Here is a 22,188-nt window from a genome sequence, read left to right as displayed (position 1 = left end):
AATTATCTAATTTCTTTGTGAGGTCTGCACTGCTTGTGGATTTGCTCATCTCTGCCTTTCTGCAGTGCTGGCATTGGATCCCAGGCCCTCACACATGCTGGGCAAGTGCTCTACCACTGAGCTACACCCTACCCTTTTTAGAGACATGGTATCTCTTGCTAAATTGCCCAGGTTGGCCCTGACCTTGTGATCCTGCCTCAGCCTCCAGAGTAGCTGGGATTACAGGCTTGTGCCACTTTGCCTGGCCTTACCCCATTCTTCAGTCTTTCACAATTGCCCTAATCCACATTTTTGCCTAAGTCCTCATTTCTGACCATCCTTGGAGCCAGACTGGTTTGTGCATCATTTTCCACATAAGCTTTTCACACTTCAACTTTGGGTCCTAAGAGGAAGGCCTGTTTTTTTTGTTGTTCTTGTTGCTAAGTTTTCCATTCTTAGGCAAATTCTTTCTAAAAACTTTCTAAACCTCAATTTCTTCATCCTTAAAATGAGAAGAACCAGAACTAAGAGTTGTTTGTGATACATGAGCTCATGTGCGTACTTATCACATGGATTTTCAAATTCCAGCTCTCCCAGGTACTGGCTGTGCAACCTTGTGTCAATCTCCTACTTTCCAGGTCTGGTTTCCCTCCTTTGTGAAACAGCAAGGGGAGAAAGACTTTTGTAGTGCTTGTGTTCTAAGGCAGGGCTGTCATACCCAGACTTCAGCTGGGGGCTGTTTACTAGCTATGTGCCCTCAGGCCTTTCTCAGTCTCACTGGGCTTCTACTGAAGTGAGCACTGTAGATAACCAAGAGCTACTTTCAGGACAAATAAATTTATTTAGGAGAGGAATTGCTGGCCAAAAGCTTAATCACAGTGTTTTTTCCTTTAAGATGTAACCCTATAGTGGAGAGGGATGACCATATTATAGCTTAACATCACCAGTTAAGATTTTCTGACCCTTGTTTGCTAACCGGTTTTCTTCTTTTTTTGAGGTGCTGGGGATTGAACCCACAGCCTTGTGCATGCGAGGCAAGTACTCTACCAACTGAACTATACCCCCAGTCCCTACCAACCAAATTTCTGATAATTTAGTTCTCTATGTAATTTCAAGTTATTTCCACTTACTCAAAAACAAACTTTAGCATGCACATTTAGGACAGCTGCTACTCAAATGTATGCGAGTTACATACCTGAGTCCAGCCTTATTTGGAGGGCACTTCCGGCAGGCACCCATTACCTAGTTGCTGGTGGACAGTGTGTTCCCCTTTCTTCTTCTTGGTAGGCCTATATGAGTCCTATCTGAGTCTCTGACACTTGGGAGTTGAATGGGGAGGTTATGCCTCTTTGAGTATAATCCTGGATGAGCATTTGTGACAGGTGTCAGACTAAGCTGTAAAAGGACTACCAGGGCTCTTGCAAAGATTCATGCCATCATTTCTGATCTCACATTAACACAATGCTGCCCACTCCAGACAATCACAGGCATTTGGGATATAAACTCCTGTAACATTTTTTTGGGAGGTTGCATTAGACCACACTGTCCCACAGGGACAGTTGTAATTTCAAGTTCTTCCAAGAAGTTATACTTCTTAACAATTTAGCTACAGCTTGAATGCCCCATTGCAGTTGGTGGCACAACTTTAACCCACCAAACCCTAAACTCTAGATTTTTGCGATTATGCCCCCACTACAGGGGACTGAACCCAGGGCCTCTTGCATGCTAAGCAAGTGTGCTAACACTGAGCTGCACTCCTAAGCCCAGGACTCTTTTCTTTTCATTCCACCTCAATACTGCCATCTTTTCCTATCCTTATAACCACTATTCAGATGCTTGTGGCCACATCCCACCTTTTTTTTTTTTTTTTTTTTAATTTTAGAGACAGGGTCTCACTAAATTGCTGAGGCTGACTTTGAATTTACAATCCCCCTGCTTCAGCCTCTGGGATTACAGGCGTGGGCCATTGGGACGACTAAAATGCTATTTGTCTTGTCCTGTTGTTGTTCATATGCCTATAATCCTTTCCCACAAATTGTAGTTTGGATGACCCAAACTTTCCCATTTCCTCTAGCTCAGGCAAGAACAGGTCCCTTCTACCTTTGCCCCAAACCTTGTCGTTATTTGCTCACATTTTCCCTAATATGCTAAAAAATATTTGTAATAGCAAAATGTGGTTTTTCTTCTTTTTTAACCCATGATTTGATTGTGTTTGCTGCATTAATTGAGCACCACCCTGAACATGTTTGGATTGTTAGAAAAGAACTCCAGCTACTTAATGTTAATAACACAAGTCAGCTGGGCATGGTTGCACTGGCCTGGAATCCCAGTTACTCAGTAGGCTGAGGCAGGAGGATCAAAGTTCCAGGCTTGTCTGGGCAATTTAGTGAGAACCAGTCTCAAAATAAAAAAGGGGATGGAGAAATAACGCAATGGTAGCTTATGCCCGAGTTCAATCCCCAGCATGGGGTTGTTAGCTCCAATATGGTGCCTACTATGTGCTAGAAACTCTATCAACTCACAGGCCTATGCTCATAGGCCTATGATGTAAACAAAAATACTAGCTACTGTTTACAGGTGAGGAAAATTGAGACCCAAAGATTCAGCGTCTTGCTCAAGGCACACAACTAAAAGCTGGTGGAACCAGGGAGCGGTCCAGGTGAGTCCAGGTCTGATCCTATACTGTGCAGGTTCTCTCCCCTGAGCAGGAAAGAGAATGGTAACTCACACTCACTGCTGTACTAATGACTAAAAGGGCACACTGAACGTGCTAAAGACACGAATCCACGTAGGTCAGAAGCCCAGCACAATTAAGGGCTTTCCTGGCCCTTGTCCACCTCTCAGACCTCAAATCCTATCAGTGTTTTCCCAGAGGATACAAATGATCCTCCATCCCGTTTCCTGATCCTCCTCCTCGGAACGGGCTGCTACTTGCACGGCCCTTCCCCCGTCCAGCCGTCCTTTGAGAATCCGGCTAAGTCATCGCCACCCGGCCGCCTCCCCACGGGGACACCCTCCGCGGCGCGCTGCATCTTATTAACCTCCCCGCGGGACAGCAGGCGGGGGACTGCGGCTGGGTCTTATTGATTCTTCCTTCTGCAGCGCCGCTCGTGGTGACGCAGACTGGGAGCTGTTTGCCACGCGCTGCGGCCAAGAGGGACAGCGTTCGGAGACCCCGGTCGGGCAAAGCTTCGCATCCTTCGAGCGATGGCTCTCTGGCGGGGGGCAGACACGCTGGCCTCGGGTGACCGCCCGTGACTCGTCCCTTCCGAGCGGCGACCAGCACAGTGGGCGGCAGCNGGAGCAGTACCAGGTCGGTGCCGCCGTCCCCGCGCGTCCCGTCCCCGGCCCCGGGAGGGCCCCGCCCGCGCCCCCGCGGCCCCGCGCCGGAGCGGTGGTCACGCGGGCGCGTTTCGTGTCTTTCCAGCTGTTGCCGAAGAGGTTGGACTGGGAGGGCAACGAGCACAACAGGAGCTACGAGGAATTGGTGAGCACCGGACGTTTCCGCCCGCGACCTCTGCGCCGCCCCTGCCCTCGCCCCGGCTCTCCGCGACCGGAGCGCTGGGCGTGCGGCCGGGACGGAGGGCCTGTCCCCGGCCAGGGTTTGTTTTGCTTTGGAGGCGGCGGGGTTTGTTTTGGCAGGAAGCGGCCTCCGGGGGCGGTGGAGGGGGTGCCGCGAGCTCGGGGCTGGGCCGAGCCTCCAGGTGCGGCTGCCTTCGGGGGCGGTGTGCGCCCGCCAGCCACTCAGTGGGGCGCTCTCATCGCCTGCTACCTTGGCCCGGCGCGTAAGGCGAGCTCTGATTGGTCGCTGCTCCTCTGCCCCGCCCAGGTCTTCCGACCACTTGTTCCCTAGGAATAGAGTCTTGGTCTCCGAAGGTGGCAAAAGGTTTTCCTTGAAGGTTTTTTTTTTTCCTCTTTGCAACGTGAGAAAAGTATTGCTGATGCGTGAATATTTCACTCCAATGCTTTTGCTGTTCTGAACAGTACAATTTTTGAATGCCTTAGGAAGTTGATCTACTTAATTTTATAGTTGATCTCGCTGTGTATAAAAAACAGGCTTAGAATTAGTAAATTTTTTATTTTTCAAGCATTGTTAACGTGAATACATTTATACTTTATAATTTTTTTTTCTATTCTTAAGTTATAATTAGGTTTTCTCCAGTTACAGTAATGCAAGGATTTTTTTGTCCTTGGTGGAATAAACATTTTCCTGGGAAATATTTTTGGAAATTTGTATATTGGGGTAAAACATGTTTTTGGTTACCAGGCCATGTTCAGTATCATGAGTAAGGAAAATAATGGGGGAAAAAGAAACGTCTTAATTTCTATCACGGTTCTAAGCAGAAGGTGGTGAAATCGTAACATTCTTGTATTAAAAGTAAAAGGGGGGACTGGGGTTGTGGCTCAGCGGTAGAGCCCTCCTCTAGCACGCGCAGGGCACTGAGTTCCATCCTCAGCAACACATAAAAAATAAAAGTATTGTCCCATTACAACTAAAAATAAATGATAAAAAATAAAAAATGTAAAAGAATTAACCAGGGGATTTGTTATATGCATGTATGAACAGTAAGTATTAAATGTATGTTTTATACATGTATGTTTTGGGGGGTTGGAATTTGTAAAATGGCTTTATCCGTGAAGCAGAAAAGCATTGTTGATATGACACTAGGGTCATGCTTTTGGAAAGAAAATTACTTGTGAAATAATTATAGTGCTGTAACTATTGGGAAAATTACTTTTAAAAAACAGGTTTAAGTTTAAACAGAAACAAGTTTTTTTTTTTTTTTTACCAAAAAAAAAAACAAAAAAACTTAAAACCCTCCTTGATATAATTCTGTTTAAAATTATTTAAAATATCTATCTGGTTTTGGAAGATTTCATCTCATCTGGGTGGTTTACTGATTAGAGGGTATCCTCTTCTTTTATCTCTGTCCCCCACCCACCAAGTGGTGGACAGCATACCTATGTACTTTTTTTTTTTTAATCAAATATATTAAATTTAATATAATTTAAATTAAAATTATAAAAAATGTGTAGGTTGTAGACCTCTGAAGTCTTCATTCTTTTTTTTCTTTTTAATAAATAATGCATGTTTATTTGGCTCACAGCCCTGGAGGCTGTGAAGTCCAAAACACAGGGGCTATAAGAAGTCTTCATTCTTTAATATTTTTATTTTTATTTTTTTTTTGGTACTGGGGATTGAACCCAGGGGTACTTAACCACAGAGCCATATCCCCAGCTCTTTTTTGTGTTTAGACAGGGTCTTGATGGGTTGCTTAGAGCCTGGCTGAGTTGCTGAGGCTGTCTTGGAACTCTCATCTTCCTGCCTCAAGCCTCCCAAGCTGCTGGGATTATAGGCATGACTGCACCTGGCTCTTTAATATTTTTTTTAAAAATTAAGTAATTCAAATGTACCTAAATGAGAATGTAATGATCCCCTATATACCATTAACAGATTTGAATTTGTTGCCAATTTGCTGTTTACTTTGGTTTCTACTTGAGGTAGTCATTTTTAATATAAAGTATTAATTAAATAAAAAAAAAAAATAGAATAGTGGGCTATGGTGGCACATTCCTGTAGTTTCAGTAACTTAGGAGACCGAGGCTGGAGGATTGAAAGTTTGAGGTCAGCCTGGGCAAACTTCTTAAAAGAGGTAGGGATGTTACTAGGTGGTAAGACGCACCTGAGGTTCAGTCGCTAGTAACAAAATAAATAAGCAAATAAATAAGAAACCCACCACCAGGTACCCTTTATCCAGCCTTAGTGATTAATCAAAAAATGTTGCATCTGCTAATCTCTGCCTCACCGTGTTCTTTTTAAGCAGATTCCAGATAGCCATTCATTTTTTTCTTGTTTATTTTTTTGCAGTACTGGGGACTGAACCCAGGTCCTTAGCATGATAGGCAAGCATTCTGTTACTGAGTTACATCCCCAGCCCCTTAAACATTTTAATTTTGACCCAGGATCTTGCTAGCTCAGGCTAGCTTCAAGCTTTCAATCCTTCTGCCTAAGCTTTCTGGGTAGGTGGGATTAACAGGCATGTGCCACTGTGCCTGGCTTCAGATAGCCATTTATTTCAATGGTTAATATGCTGGAGTATTTTAAAGCAAATTGTTTGGACTGCATCTCTATAAAGGCCTATTCAGTGGTAGAGCATGTACTTAGCATGCACAGTACAAGACACTGGATTGGATCTCTAGGACCACAATGAAAAAAGGATCCTTTCTTTGTTGAACTGTGGATGGAACCCAGGGGCACTTAACTATTGAGCCACATCCCCAGCCCTTTTTATTTCAGACAGGGTATCCCTAAGTTTCTTAGGGCCTCCTCAGCCTCCTGAATTGCTGGGATTATAGATGTGCTCCATCACATCTGGCTTTACTGAGTGTCTTTATGTTTAGTTCAAATTCAGATCCATGCCAGGTGTGAGGCACTCCTGAAATCTCAGTGTCTCTGGAGCCTGAAACAGAAGGATCACAAGTTCAAGGCAAACTTTAGAAGTTCAGCAAGGCCCTAAACAACTTAGGAAGACCTTGTCTCAAAAAAATACAAAGGGATGTGGCTCAATGATTAAGTGCCCTTGGGTTCAGTCCCCAGTACAGGGGGAAAAATGGCATTGATTATATAAAATTGTGAATCATCATTTTCCTACGCTATTACTGAAGAGACAGATATTTGTCTTATTCTGGATATGTCATTGTTTCTTCTTGAAGTTATTCCATTTTCTCAATGGTTCTGAAATTTTGGTTAGAGTTATCTAGGAGCTTTGTATGTTCCAGATGTCCAAAGTGGGCTGCAAACCAGTTAAATCAGTCTTTATGGTGGGACTGGGCATCAATTTTTTCCCCATGGTGAAATGCAAGAAAAAAACCCAAAACTTTTAATGGAGGATATAGCTGTATTGGAAAGGCACAGTGAAATCTAGTGTTTTAATCTTGTCTTCCTGAGTATTAGTGGCACTTTTGATTTAAAGAGAGGAAGATCATGCACCAGTTGCTCTTTAAATTCTTTTTTTTTTTTTTTTTGGTTCTGGGGTTTGAATCCAGAGGCATGCAACCACTGAGCCGCATCCCCAGCTCTTTTTATTTTATTTCTTAATTTTGAGAGCAGATCTCAACGAGTTGCTCAGGGCCTTGCTAAGTTGCTGAGGCTGGCTTTGATCTTGGGATCTTCCTAAGTGTCCCAACTTGTTGAGATTATAGGTGTGTACCGCCACTATGCCTGGCTTTGATTGACAGATTCTTAAGCCTGTGATTTTTCTTGATTCTGTTGGAATTACTTTTCTAGCTCCACTCCTGTTCCTGTGTGCTGTGCTGATTACTTGCAGCAGTGTTTGGGAGGTTAGGTACCGACATTTGAAGCACAAAGTGCTAATTACTATTAAGAAGCTTCTGAGGTCTACCTGGTTTTGATACTTTTCAGTTTTGTGTTGGTATATCTGCCAGGAGGTGGGGAACATGAGTCCAATTGGGAAATCAAAGGTATTTTATCAAGCTCTTGTTGTCACCAGGGCTGATGAATAAAAACTTTTATATTGAGTCCAGGATTATTTTATATTTGGATTAATGATGAAGAACAAATAGTGACAAAAGTGATCTCAAAAGTGCTTTTTTTTTTTTCAGTGGTGCTGGGGATTGAACCCAGGCCCTTGTGCATGTAAGGCAAGCACTCTACCAACTGAGCTAAATCCTCAGCCCTAAAAAGTGATCTTTACCAATAGTTCGATACAAGGTTATAACTATGGTATAGATCTATAATTATGTGTTTGAGATTTTCTTTAGAGCAGTGTTTCTCAGTTTGAAACATGGAGCATGTTGATGTTGCAGTGCCTTGGAAGTGCTGCTGACATTAGTGGATGGGGGCTGAGGACACTGTAGGTCTGCATGTGTGGGTTAGTCCTGCACAGTGATGTTTTCTCAATTTTCAATTTTTGAAAAGTTGGACCAGTTGTGATTAATGTCTTTAATATTGTATAATTCATACAGATTTAAGAACAGTACTGTTGATTTCTATAAAAACAAATTCTTGCTTGAATTTTGGTTGGGATTGGTTTGAATAGGTAGTTTAGTTTATTGTTTTCAGCTGTCTTTTATTTCTTCCAGCATGTTTTGTAGTTTTCATTGTGTTTCATATGTGTTGTCAAATTTATCCCTAAACATTTATTGTTTTTTTGGTATTATTTAGTGTTATTAAAACTTAACTTTCCAACCAGGTCTTGTCCAATAAGCATGTGGCTCCTGATCATCTGTTGCAAATCTGCCAGCGCATCGGCCCTATGTTGGATAAAGAAATTCCACCCAGTATTTCAAGAGTCACTTCTTTACTTGGTGCAGGAAGGCAGTCTTTGCTACGTACAGCAAAAGGTACCTTAATTTGAAGAAGTGTTCTGCTTTGTATTAATAGCTTAATAATTACTATAATTGTGACGTAATGTAAGTATTGTGGAAGAAAGGTGATATGTAACTAAATCATGCTGTGGACTATAAAATTCTCTGCATTTAGCATAGAACATTGAATCCTATTACCTAAGTGTTTAATGGGTTTTTCTGCATCTAAAAAATTGCTCAAGATACAGATGTTAAGCTAAAAAGCTTGAATTTATTATGAGATGTGTTTGAGGTTTTATCAATGTGAGTTTTTTATTTTTTCATTTTGTAGCTCACTCGTAACTTATTGAATGTAATTGTATGTGTCTAATAAACTCTTAAAATGCTAGAAGTATTTCCTTTGCTATTTAGATTCCAAGAGCCCTTTGTTACCAGGGGAAGTGATTTTCTAAGGTTGGTAGCGGTTTGAAAACAAGCACCAAAAATGTAAAATTGCATGGTTCTTTTTTTTACATTATTTTTTTGGCAAATTATGTGCTAGTAAAATGTTTGAAATTGCTATTTTTCTGTTAGCTTGGTACAAATGACTTAGACTTAAGTATATGTATGTGATACGATCTATGTATAATGTGGCTAAACTGCTAATGGGCAAGATGGTTGGTTCCTCCCATCCTGAGGCTCCTCCCTTGACTCTCTAAGAGCAGTCGCTGGGATGCTCCCTCTTTAGAGGCACCATGAGGATAAAGCTTGACTGAGGAAGAACAGCCTCCCTCTTGGTTCGCTGCCAGACTGGTTTGTCCAGGTAGCTGTTTCCTAGTGCTCTGTAGCCATGCCACATGTTGGCTCTAATCAGGAAACTGTTGGTATTCTTCCTTTTCTGTGTTCCTATTCACTTGTAATTACTCTGTTGTAGGCTGTTACTTAGTAGTTACTTGGGCAGCATGTTTTCCTCTGTTTTCTGTGTCAAGCTCAATGTTGTTCTGTGATGAGCACTGTTTTAGAATTGGCAGACCTTGGAAGAGACTTGGTCAAGTGCATAGGGTAGGGCCCTGTTTCTCTATTGTTTTGTACTGGTGCCATGAGAGGATGCCTGGTAACTGCTCTTTGGTCATGATAGTGGTAATGGATCCATTCATGTAAAACTCTATATGCCTGTTAGTTTGGGGCACCCGAGGCTCATGGAGGTTAAGTATGCTGCCATCCCTCCTTTGTCTTTGAGTTGTGAGGTAGCTAAACTTGAGCACAGCAGACTGCCCATGACTTGTGTTCTGCTGCTGTCTCCTAGGAGGAAAGACATTTTTTCTTCAGTTCTTTTCTTGTAGGTCAGGGAGGGATGGGGCTTTTTGAGTTCAGACTCACAGATCCTACTTATATGCCCTTCTGTAAAGGATTATCTGTGATCCTAAAATAAAGGGAAAGCTATTTAATTTGTCAGTACTTCCTAAAGAGACCAAAGTCATGGCAGTATTGGCCAAATTAATTTTAAGACTAAACATAGGACTTTTATATGTGAAAGAAATTAAAATTTTTCTCAATTTTCAATTTTTGAAAAGTTGGACCAGTTGTGATTAAGGTCTTTAATCTTTAATATTGTATAGTATAATTCTACATTGAAAAATTAACACTTATTTGGCATTAAATGGGACTTGAAAAAAGATCTGGTTTTATGGCCCGTTGTTACTAATCATTTGCGGTGGATCTCTTTAAAGGTCCTGAAATCTTTGAGCCTCAGTTACCTCACTTGTAAATTGGCGAAAATACCTACCTCACAGGGTTGTTGTGAGGGTTTAATGAGATCATGTATGTGGAAAGCACTTTGTGAACTGTAAAGTGCTACACAAATGTTAGTTGTTGTTGCTGCTGTATCTGAGATGTCCTAAGTTTTTTTTTTTTTTTTCTCCCTTCAGAAATAGTCTAATAAACCTCCAGGGCTTTTCTGTTAAAGTATATTATAGTTGGTAAAACTTTGAATAAACAGTTTATTACAATATACGTAAGTATTCTATAAAATCTTTCTTGGGGTTAACTTTCAAGATTTTATGTGTATCTAAAATTCATTTTAAAGACTGCAGGCACACAGTGTGGAAGGGCTCTGCCTTTGCTGCTCTTCATAGAGGAAGACCTCCTGAAATGCCCGTGAACTACGGCTCTCCTCCAAATCTTGGTAAGTGAGGTGGGCCTTGGTGATGCCTAAAGTTCTTTTAATTTCTTGATAAAATTTGTAAATGTCAAATTTAAAAAGGAAATACCGGCAAGGTTGTTTTTTAAGTAGTAACACATATCAAATTTCAAACTACTGTTTTCTTAAAATAATTAATAAAATTAATGAAAACAATCATTATATTAAGAAGTCTGAGCTGGGCAAGGTGGTGCACATCTATAATCCCAGCAGCTTGGTAGGCTGAAGCAGGAGGATCCCAAGTACAAAGTCAGCCTCAGCAATTGCCTAAGCAACTCAGCGAGACCTTGTCTCTAAATAAAATATAAAAAAGGGCTGGGGATGTGGCTCAGTGGTTAAGTGCCCTTGGGTTCGACCCTTGGTACTGGGGGCGAAAAAAAAAAACAAAAACGCCTGCATTAGTGATTATGGTAGAACAGAATTGGAAAGAAATTTGTGTCCTTAGGATTTCCCAAACAAATTTATTTAGTTTTTCACAAAAATATTTGCTTTCCTCTTAACCATTTTCATTGTTTTTATTTCCTAGTGGAGATACATCGAGGAAAACAGCTCACAGGGTGTTCCACTTTTAGCACAGCATTTCCAGGAGCTATGTATCAGCATATAAAAATGCACAGAAGGATTCTCGGACATCTATCTGCTGTTTACTGTGTAGCATTTGATAGGACAGGACATAGAATCTTTACAGTGAGTTAACATTTTCTACTAAATTGGGTACTGCCTGCAGCACTTTAGTGTGCTTCAGCATCATTTAGGAAATCTTATAAAATTTGTAGGTTCTTTATTTCCAATCTTCAGAGATTTCAACCAAGTAGGTCTGGTGTGGGGCCCATTTATTTGTATTTTAAATAAGTACCTCAAGTGATTTAGGGACAAATAGTCCTATGTGCTGTTTTGAGAGATAATGACTTAGAGCAGTGGTTCTTAAGCATGATCATTAAGGATGGTTGAAATTTATGCCTGTGTAGGCTGGTATAGTGGCCTGTAATGCCTGCTACTTGGGAGGCTGAGGCAGAAGGATTGCAAGTTCAAAGCCAGTTTCAGCAATTTATCGGGCGTGGCTCTAAGTAACTTAGTGAGATCCTGTTTCTGAATTAAAAAAAAAAGTGAACAAAAGAACAAAAACAGGCTGGGGATGTGGTTCAGTGCCCCTTAGTTCAATCTCTAGTACCAAAAAAAAAAAAAAACAAATACACATCTAATACTTTAGTTCATTTTGAACTTATTGAATTGTCACTCTGTACTTAATCTAAATGTAAGCACCAAATCCAGAAACAAATCTCCAAGCTGTTAGAAATATTCATACATTGATTAATCGTTAATTCTGGAAAATGGATTGATTATAGATAGCATTTCTGTGTTCAAGTAGTTATTGAAAAGCTGTATAGAAATATTTGGAATTTAACATTTTTAATGTTTTTAAGGGAAGATTAGAATGGGTGAGAAGCTTAACTTAATTGCAGGTGTGAGATTCAGAGTACATAATCATTGTGTGATGAATGATGGATGCTGGATGGTATTGTGTATTTGAGACTTTGTTGTTTGGTTATTTGAAATAAAGATGCTTTTCCCACTTTTTGGGGGGTGGTGGTGGCAGAATTGTCACTTAGTCTTGTTCAGGCTAAGAAGTCTAGATCTGTCTTAACATTTATTGTCTTATTTAACTTGGTGAGCTGATCTAATACTTAGCCATTGTTAACTAATACAGTTGAGAAGGAACTTCTAGTTGGGTGTATTAGTTGGTAGAGAATTTTGGGGTAAGTAGTATTTATAATGTGATCTGACTCATAGAAATGGTAAGTTCACAGTATCTTTAGGCTTTTCCTTCGAAGAAAAATACATTTCCTTATGTGTTTTGACTGTAAGAACCATGACGGAGTATTCTACAATTGGAAGGAAGGGAGGAAGAGTCAGATATTTGATTTGTGCAGTATGTAAAAAGTACTCTAATAAATGATTCAGAAGATTTGCTGAACTGATATATGTGTTTGGTGTATTTTTTCTTAGGGTTCAGATGATTGTTTGGTAAAGATTTGGTCAACACATAATGGCCGCCTGTTATCCACATTAAGAGGTCATTCTGCAGAAATTTCAGATATGGCAGTGAACTATGAGAACACTATGATTGCTGCAGGGAGCTGTGATAAAATCATCAGAGTGTGGTGCTTGAGAACCTGTGCTCCTGTTGCAGTGCTCCAAGGACACACAGGATCAATTACATCTTTACAGGTAAACTAACTCCCTGAACATGTGGATGTTACCGCCTTTACCTTCAAAACTTTCTCTTTGGAATAGAAAAATATGAAGGTGCTTCGTGATTATATGGTGTGGGTTTTTTTTTTTTGTGGTGCTGCGTTTTAAACCCGGGGCCTTTTGCATTTGAGGCAAACACTCTTCCAACTGAGCTATATCCCCAGCTCCATGATGTGTTTTAAAGTTAGGTAATCAAGAGAAAATTATCATTTTTATTTCAACTAATCATGGAAGGAGTAAGATAAAAAACAAATGTAGCAGAACTGTAGCAGAAAGCTTCATGGGTGACTTATTGCCTCTTTGAAGCTGATTATTGATCTGGATGAATGTCAATTAAAAACTGATGTACAATGAATCAAAATGCATTTTGCTGTCATATATACCTAATTAAAAAAAAAAAAAGGATGGATTCTCTGGTTTTGGTGGTACTGAGAATTGAACCCATGGCCTAAAAGGCATGTTGGGCAAGTGCTGTACCATTGAGCTGCATCCCCTGCCCTCTTTATTTTTTATTTTATTTTCAGTACTGGAGATGGAATCCAGGGGATTTTTACTACTGAGCTACATCCCAGCCCTTTTTATTTTTTTGAGACAGTCTTGCTAAGTTACCTAGGTTGAACTCGTAACAAGTACGTGGGATTAAAGGCATGTGCCACTGCATCCAATTTTTTTTTTTTGTTTTTAAGCCTGGGTTTGTTTCTTTTCTTTCTTTTTTTTTTTTTTTTAATTTATTTTTTGGTGTAGATGGACACAACACAATGCATTTTATTTTTATGTGGTGCTGAGGATTGAACCCGGGTCCCGCCTGTGCTAGGTGAGTTAGTTTTTAAGGTAAAAAAGCATTTTTTGTCAAACTCAAGACTAACAGCTAAAAGAATAGTAAGAGAATGTGTAATCCAAGTGTGGTGGTACATGCTTGTAATCCCAATAGCTCAGGAGGCTGAGGCAGGAGGATCACAAGTTCAAGGCCAGCAACTTAGCTTTTTTGTGGCTCAGTGGTAAAGTGCCTATGGGTTTAATCCCCTGTACCCCCCAAAAAACGAAAGTGTAAACTACTAAGCTACCAGAGACTGGAAATAAGTCTTGTAAAAAAGAAAGCAAGAAAAAAGGAAAGAGCTGGGCACGATATAGTGCATGCCTGTAATCCCAGAGGCTTGGGAGGTTGAGACAGGAGGATTGTGAGTTCAAAGCAAAAGCAAGGTGCTAAGCAACTCAGTGAGACCTGTCTTTAAATAAAATACAATATAGAGCTGGGAATGTGGCTCAGTGGTTGAGTGCCCCTGAGTTCAATCCCTAGTACCACCCCACCCCCCGCAAAAAAAAAAAAAAAAAAAAAAGAGTGCATCCTTGGCAGTTGTNAAAAAAAAAAAAAAAAAAAGGCAATGTATGGGAGAGAAAGTATACAAGGAGATCATTAAATGTCAGTATGAGTATAATTCCATTAGTAGTAAATGAATTAAATGGTCCAAATAAGAGGCAGAGACTTCAGACTTGGTTAAAAAATGAAATCCAACTATATGTCTTACCTTCAATATAAGAATATACAAGGTCAAAAGTAAAAGATGGGAGAAATTGTTTTTGCATACATAAAGAGAGATAATCAATTGTGATCAAACACTGGGGCTAGGAATATAGCTCACTTGGTAGACTGCCTCACATGCAGAAGGCCCTGGGGTTCAATTCCCAGCACCACAAAAACAAAACAAAGTGATAGTGATTAAGCTTTTTATTAAATAAGAGTTCTTAATTTGTAGTATATCCTCAAAATACATAAAGCAAAAATAGATCCTCAGCGAGAAATTGACCTTCATAATTATAACAGGGAAATTTGAATACCTTTGTCTGTTAGTAAAAGAAAGAATCTTTCGTTAAGAATATAGATTTGAGGGCTGGGGATGTGGCTCAAGCGGTAGCACGATCGCCTGGCATGCGTGCGGCCTGGGTTCGATCCTCAGCACCACATACAAACAAAGATGTTGTGTCTGCCGAAAACTAAAAAATAAATATTAAAAAAAAAAAATTCTCTCTCTCTCTCTCTCTCTCTCTCATAAAAAAAAAATATATATATAGATTTGAGGGCTGGGGCTGTGGCTCAGTGGCAGAGCGCTTGCCTAGCATGTGTGAGGCACTGGGTTCAATCCTTTGCACTGCATACAAAAATAAATAAAGGCATGCTGTCTACAACTACAAAAAAAAAAAAATTAGATCTGACTATGCAAGTAAGAGGCTTGTACCATTACACATTTAGAACCTTTCATTTAATATTTATACCACAACTTTTTGGTCACAAATAGGGTGTTTATTATGTAAATATTGTCCCCATTTTTTGAGCAGCAAATGTCAGTCTCAACAGATTTAAAAATACTTGTCATAATTATATTGTTGTCAGAAGATATCGATAATTAAGACAAATTACCAACAACTGGAATTGTTAATAGAGCAATCTTTAATTTTATAAATTAAGTAATAAAATTACTCAAACACCAATGAAGAAATCACAGTACACATTTAAGAATGTTTTGAACTGGCTAGTAATGAAAATATTACAAATTAAAACTAGCAAGAGGTACTGTTTGGGAACCAACCTCCAAATTGTGTTACTTTGTGATTGTTGCCTCTAGTTCTCAGCCCTCAATGTATTTCCCCTATTGAGTAGGATTGACCTATGTTACTTAAAGGGTATTGGCAAAATAATGTAGTATGACTTTTGTTTTTGGTATTGGGGATTGAACTAAGGGGAACTTGACCACTGAGCCACATCCCCAGCCCTATTTTGTATTTTATGTAGAGCCCCGGTCTCACTGAGTTGCTTATCGCCCTACTTTTGCTGAGCGTGACTTTGAACTCACGATCTTCTACCTCAGCCTCCCGAATATCTGGGATTACAGGTGTGCGCCACTATGCCTACTGTAGTGTGACTTTTAGTGCTGGGTAGTCCAGACATGACAGTGTCTGTACTATGGAGACTCACTCATTTTTAGTAGCCTTATGTGAAGATTTTTGGGTAGAAGCTGAAGTCTCCCACTCAGTCATGTGAGCAAGCCATTTTGGAAGCAGATCCTCTGTCCCAGGTAAGTTTTATTGTCACTGTAGCCGGGTCAATGTATTGACTACAGCCTTCAAGCTGAGCCAGAGATAGCTGACTGAACTCCTAATAATAGATAGTGTTGTTTTGGGCAGTTTAATTTTGGGTTGATTTGCTATATCTTGGTATATATTTAATACACAGCTGAAGTTGTGCTGAAAAAGATTTATAGCACTCGATGCATATATGTTGAAAAAGAAGGAGAAAAGCCAGGCCCACTGTTCCAGGCCTAGTCCCTGCTACTCCGAAGACTGAAGCAGGAGGATCACTTGAGACCAGGAGTTTGAGAGCAGCTTGGGGAGCAGAGACTTGTTTCTTTAAAGTTGAAATTTAGTGATCCAAGTGTATTTTTTTAAATATTTTTATTTTTTAGTTGTAGTTGGACACAATACTTTTGTTCCATTCATTTATTTTTATGTGGTGCTGAGGATTGAACCCAGGGTCCCGCATGTGCTAGGCGAGTGCTCTACCACTGAACCACAATCCCAGCCCCCAAGTGTATTTTTGAGAAATTAGAAGATAAGAAATAGAGAAATAAGGATTTATGAAGAGAAGTACAGGTACTAAGAATGGAAAGAAGGTATCAGTAGAAAGGATCAACAGAGTTGAATGGTTTTTGGAAAAACTATGCTGGTGAAATAATTAGATTAACCTGGGTGTGGGGATGGAAAATTCCAAGCCAGCCTTAGCAAAATCGAGGCACAAAGCTACTCATTGAGATTCTGTCTAATAAAATACACAATAGGGCTTGGGGGGTGGCCCAGTGGTCGAGTTCCCCTGAGTTCAATTCCTGGTACCCCCTACACTCCACCCCCAAATTAGATTAATTATGGGACCAAAAAGAATTGTTAAAAGTAATTAGATTTGAAAAACAGGTATTACTACATATCCTTCAAATAATAGAGGGTATTGTAAATAACTTGGTAAAAATGGAAGCTAAATACTCAGAGAAACAACTTATTAAAGCTGTACACAGTGGTGCACACCTGTAATCCCAGTGCCTTGGGAGGCTGAGGCAGGAGAATCCCAAGTTCAAAGCCAGCCTCAGCAATTTAGTGAGACCTTAAGCAACTTAGTGAGACGATTTCTCAAAACAAAAAGGGCTGGGGATGTGGCCCAGTGGTTAAATGCTTCTGAATTCTGTCACTGGTACCAAGAAAAAGGAAAAGTAAACAAAATCTGAATAGATTTGTAACTATTAAAAAGCATTGACTATCTAGTTAAAATTCTTTTTATCTCCTTAATGTTTCTGTCAAAAATGTTTCACTGGGCTGGGGTTGTGGCTCAGCGGTAGTGCGCTTGCCTCTCATGTGTGAGGCACTGGGTTTGATTCTCAGCACTGCATATAAATAAATGATTAAAATAAAGGTCCATCAAAAACTAAAATAAAAGTAAAAGTTTCACTGAATCTCATATGGGAGCCATAAAACAAATCAAAAACTGAGGAAAATTTGTGGCCAGTGTAACAAATTATTTATTTATTTATTTATTTATTTTTTAGAGAATTTTAATATTTATTTTTTCGTTTTCGGCGGACACAATATCTTTGTGGTGCTGTGGATTGAACCCAGGGCCTTGTGCGTGCGAGGCAAGCACTCTACCAACTAAGCTATGTCCCCAGCCCCCTGGATTGTATATTAATAAATTAAATTTCTCATGTGTTTTATAACTGTATTATGTAGGAGAATGTCATTGTTCTTTGGAGATAAAATTAGGGTTTCAGTGAGGTGATAGGATGTCTGAGTTTAGATTCTTGATGGTTCATCAAGAGGCAGGTATGGCCAAGTGTTAACCATTGGTGAATCTTGATGACTGATAACGGGTGCTCATTGTACTTTTCTCATGACTTTAATGCAGATTAAAAATATTACAGGGGCTGGGATTGTAGCTCAGGGGTAGAGTGCTTGCCTTGCAAGTGTGAGGCACTGGGTTGGATCCTCAACACCATGTAAATAAATAAAGGTATTGTGTCCATCTACAACTAAAACTGAAAAAAAAAAAAAACAAACAACCCCAAAACCAAAAAAACAGAATTAAATGGAGAAAATTAACACTATACCATTGCTGCAGCCTCTTCAGCACTCTTAGCAGGGAAAAAAGAACAAAAACCTGTAATTATTGGAAAGGAAGAGATAAAAATTCTAATTTTTCAAGTTTGCTTACTTAGGAAATCCATTGAACTTGCCTCCTCGACAGGTTCCATTTATCTCAGGAAACAAAAGCCATGGTCCTAAGTAGTGGTGATGGCCCAACAGCTTTATGAATATAGGTTAATTCCTCTGAATTTTGCTGACTTTCAAGTGGTTAATGTGGTGAGAATTATATTAGGTGAATTTAACTTATCTTCACCTGGTTGGTGCACACTGGTAGTCCTAGCTGCAGGAGAGGCTGAGGCAGGAGGATCATGTGTTCAAAGCCAGCCCCAGCAAAAAGCAAGGTGCTAAGCAACTCAGTGAGACCCTGTCTCTAAATAAAATACAAAAGGGTTGGGCATGTGGCTCAGTGCCCCTGAGTTTAATCCCTGGTACCCCCAAAAAACCTAACAAACCCCAAAAAACTCCTTCCCCCAACACATAGTAGTAGCTCAGTCTGAAACTAAAACTAAAAAATATTTTAAAGAAAAAGAATTCAATTGAGGTTAACTTTGGAAAACTTAATTTTTTAAAAATATTTTTTATTTAAATACATGACAGTGGAATGCATTACAATTCTTATTACACATATAGAGCACAGTTTTTCATATCTTTGTATAAAAGTATGTTGACACCAATTCATGTCTTCATACATGTACTTTGGATAATGATGTCTATCACATTCCACCATCATTGCTAACCCCCTGCCCCCCTCATTCCCCTCCCACCCCTATGCCCTATCTAGAGTTTGTCTATTCCTCCCATGCTCCCACTCCTTATCCCATTATGAGTCAGTCACTTTATATCAGAGAAAACATTTGGCATTTGTTTTTTTGGGATTGGCTAACTCTCTTAGCATTATTTTCTCTAACACCATCCATTTACCTGCAAATGCCATGGATTTTATTCTTTTATTGCTGAGTAATATTCCATTGTGTATATATGCCACATTTTTTTAATCCATCTACCGAGGATCATCTAGGTTGGTTCCACAGTTTAGCTATTGTGAATTGTGCTGCTATAAACATTGATGTGACTGTGTCCCTGTAGTATGCTGTTTTTTAAGTCCTTTGGGTATAGATGGAGGAGAGGGATAGCTGGGTCAAATGGTGGTTCCATTCCCAGTTTTCCAAGGAGTCTCCATACTGCTTGGAAAACTTAATTGTAAGTTTAAAACTGTAGAAGCTTTTGAGACTGATGTATATATTATTTCTTTTTAGTTTAGCCCTATGGCCAAAGGCTCTCAAAGGTATATGGTTTCCACTGGTGCTGATGGAACAGTTTGCTTTTGGCAGTGGGATTTAGAATCTCTGAAATTCAGGTAAGCAACTTTATGTAAAGTTTTATTTTTAAATGCAGTTAATATTTGGCTCAATGGAATAAAATTTGATTCTGAGGAGAAATTATATTTTATGATTGCCCTTTTACTTTAAAATATAATTTTATTTAATATAGCAAATGTGTCATTCACTACTTACTGTACAGTTGATTTTTTTGATAGTTGGATATGTTAAAGAACCCTACCTTTTGTCTTCATGAACACACTTTTGTGAAATTGAAGTGAAGTAATATGTATGTGAAACATTTATCAGAAATACACAATTTTGTATATAATCAAATACAGGCAGGAACATTTGCGGATCATAAGAACTAGGGTATGGACCAGTACTGTCCAGTTTGGTAGCACATAGCTACCATACTGACTTGAACGCTTCAAATGTGGCTGGTATCTAAAGTATTTATTGAAAATTATATTGATATTGATAATATGTTGACATATTTTGTATGTATTGGGTTAAATCCAATTTATAAAACTTTGTCTCTTCTGTTTTTTGGGGGATGTAGTCTCTGTATGTTGCCCAGGCTGGCTTTGCACTCCTGGGTTCAGTGGATACTCCTGCCTCCCAGGTTCAAGTGATAATCCTGCCTGAGCCTCAAGAGTAGCTGGGACCACGGGCCTGTGCCACTGTGTCTAGCTTTTTATTTTCCAAAAATATGGCTACTTAGACTGGCTTGCATTCCATTTCTTTTGCCCCGTGCTATAATATGGTGTTACTGTATTCTTCTTTGCAGCCTTGATAAAAGATTCATTTACACTCTTTGAGTTCTACTCACCTCACCTAAGAATGTTTAAACCTGGATGTTTAAACCTTTATGTTTTTATTTTAGGTGATATGGTTTTAGCTACGGGTAGTAGTAATGTTTGGCCTATGAGAAGGTACTACAGATATAAGATTATGATATTTAGATATGCCAGATTGAACTAGTATTTCAGATGTGCTAATGTGTTCAACTAATGTATTTTAAAGCAACATCTTATTCTTTTTAAGTCCACGCCCCCTGAAGTTCACTGAAAAGCCTCGGCCAGGTGTTCAAATGCTTTGTTCTTCTTTTAGTGTTGGTAAGGTAACTTGTTTGGTAATCTTTTTCTTAGTTTTACTTTAGCCTTTATTAGAATTCTGCATTATTGCTAAGAATTTTTATTCAGATAGGTGGTAAATGACATCTGATGTCCTTTCATTAGGTTTAATTTGTGATGTTTATTTAATCAGCCTTTTTTTGCATGTTCCTCTGTGTGATTCAGCAGTTCTGATTGCTAATAGTAATGAGAGTGACAATGAGGAGGGCTTAGGTGTTCATTGTGATCTAGTCCTGTGTTGTGTCCTCTATGGGTGATATGCCTAAATTTCTGATTTTCTTTTTTTTTTTATGTTTATTTTTCAGTTTTCGATGGACACAACATCTTTATTTTATTTTTAGGTGGTGCTGAGGATTGAACCCAGTGCCCCGCGCATGCCAGGCAAGCGTGTTATCGCTTGAGCCACATCCCCAACCTTGTGATTTTCTATTAACGGTTTTACTGTATATTTTTGTTTAAATTTGGTTCCCACACATGTATCTTGGTGAAATTTTCCCCCCTTTTCTTGCACCATGAACTTTTGTGGTAGGTTTTTTTTCAGGTTAGGTTAAATATTTTTCCAGCCGAAGTATGAAAATTTCATAAACATCAAGAAGGAAACTTATATTCCAGAGCTAGGTATGGCGGTGCTCTACTGGTACACTACTGTCCCAGTAGTGTAGAGCACTGGTGCTGACGTGGCCCTGGCCTTGCCTCCACACCCAGTATAGAGGGATACTGGACATTTCCAGATTGGGTTCACTTTGTATGTTAAAGTTGCAAATAAGAGTTTAATAAGCTATTTATACAATGAGTTACAAAATAAATGTAGTGAGATAAATTAGTTTTGTAATAAAAGATCTTGCCTTTTAATGTAGAAGTTAGATTTGTTCAGATATTTTTTATAAGCTGGATGTTTAAACTTTTATGTTTTTATTTCAGGTGGTATGTTTTTAGCTACAGGTAGTACTGATCATGTAATCAGAATGTACTTTTTGGGTTTTGAAGCACCTGAAAAAATTGCAGAACTTGAAAGCCACACTGTAAGCATTTGTGTTTTAAAATTGTATAGGATAATTGTTAATAGCATTCCTATTATTGATAAGGGGAATTGTTAGTGTTCTAATCTTTTCTTTTTTTGGGAACTGTCATTGAACCATGGGGCTTGGGCATGCTTAGCAAGTACTGGGCCTCTGAGCTGAATTTTCAGCCCTGTTTTTTAAATCTTAGACATGGTTTCACTAAGTTGTTCAGTTTGACCTTGAAATTAGGTTCCTCATACCTCAGCCTCCTATGTAGCTGCGATTACAGGCACATGCCACTTTGCCCAACTATTTTAAAGAGTTTTATTTCGGTTGTATAAAATTTTAAAATATGAAATCATAGTTGTATTTGATATAATTCATTGATGTAATATACTTAGAAAGGTTTTTTTTTTGGGGGGTGGGTATTGGGGATTGAACTTGGAGACACTCAACCACTGAGCCACATCCCCAGCCCTATTTTATATTTTATTTATTTATTTAAAAAAATATTTATTGTTTTAGTTGTAGTTGGACACCATACCTTTATTTATATGTGGTGCTGAGGTTTGAATCCCCAGCCTCACATGTGCTAGGCGAGCGCTCTACTGCTGTGCCACGACCCCAGCCATATTTTATATTTTATTTAGAGACAGAGTCTCACTGTGTTGCTTAGTGCCTTGCTTTTACTGAGGCTGATTTTGAACTTGCTTTCCCCCACCTCAGCCTCCTGAGCCACTGGAATTACAGCCGTGCACCACTGCGCCTGGTCTTAGAAAATTTTTGCTGAGTGCTATTGAACTGTGAAAATA

The 22,188-nt window shown here is 39.3% G+C and overlaps 1 protein-coding gene across 1 annotated transcript in view; it reads left to right on the top strand.

Annotated features, from left to right (window-relative positions):
- Window positions 1-22,188, top strand: part of Brwd1 (bromodomain and WD repeat domain containing 1) — a 117,897-nt gene that overhangs the window by 282 nt on the left and 95,427 nt on the right. The window contains exons 2-9 of the mRNA XM_048803947.1: window positions 3,082-3,466; window positions 8,193-8,343; window positions 10,373-10,471; window positions 11,013-11,173; window positions 12,494-12,715; window positions 19,177-19,277; window positions 20,287-20,357; window positions 21,297-21,397. Coding sequence (XP_048659904.1) covers window positions 3,082-3,466; window positions 8,193-8,343; window positions 10,373-10,471; window positions 11,013-11,173; window positions 12,494-12,715; window positions 19,177-19,277; window positions 20,287-20,357; window positions 21,297-21,397 — 1,291 coding nt within the window. The remainder of the gene's footprint in view (window positions 1-3,081; window positions 3,467-8,192; window positions 8,344-10,372; window positions 10,472-11,012; window positions 11,174-12,493; window positions 12,716-19,176; window positions 19,278-20,286; window positions 20,358-21,296; window positions 21,398-22,188) is intronic.

This window comes from Marmota marmota, unplaced genomic scaffold (genome assembly GCF_001458135.2).
Source record: "Marmota marmota marmota unplaced genomic scaffold, marMar, whole genome shotgun sequence".
Lineage (NCBI taxonomy): Eukaryota > Metazoa > Chordata > Mammalia > Rodentia > Sciuridae > Marmota > Marmota marmota.
This window is presented reverse-complemented; position numbering and strand designations above follow the sequence as displayed.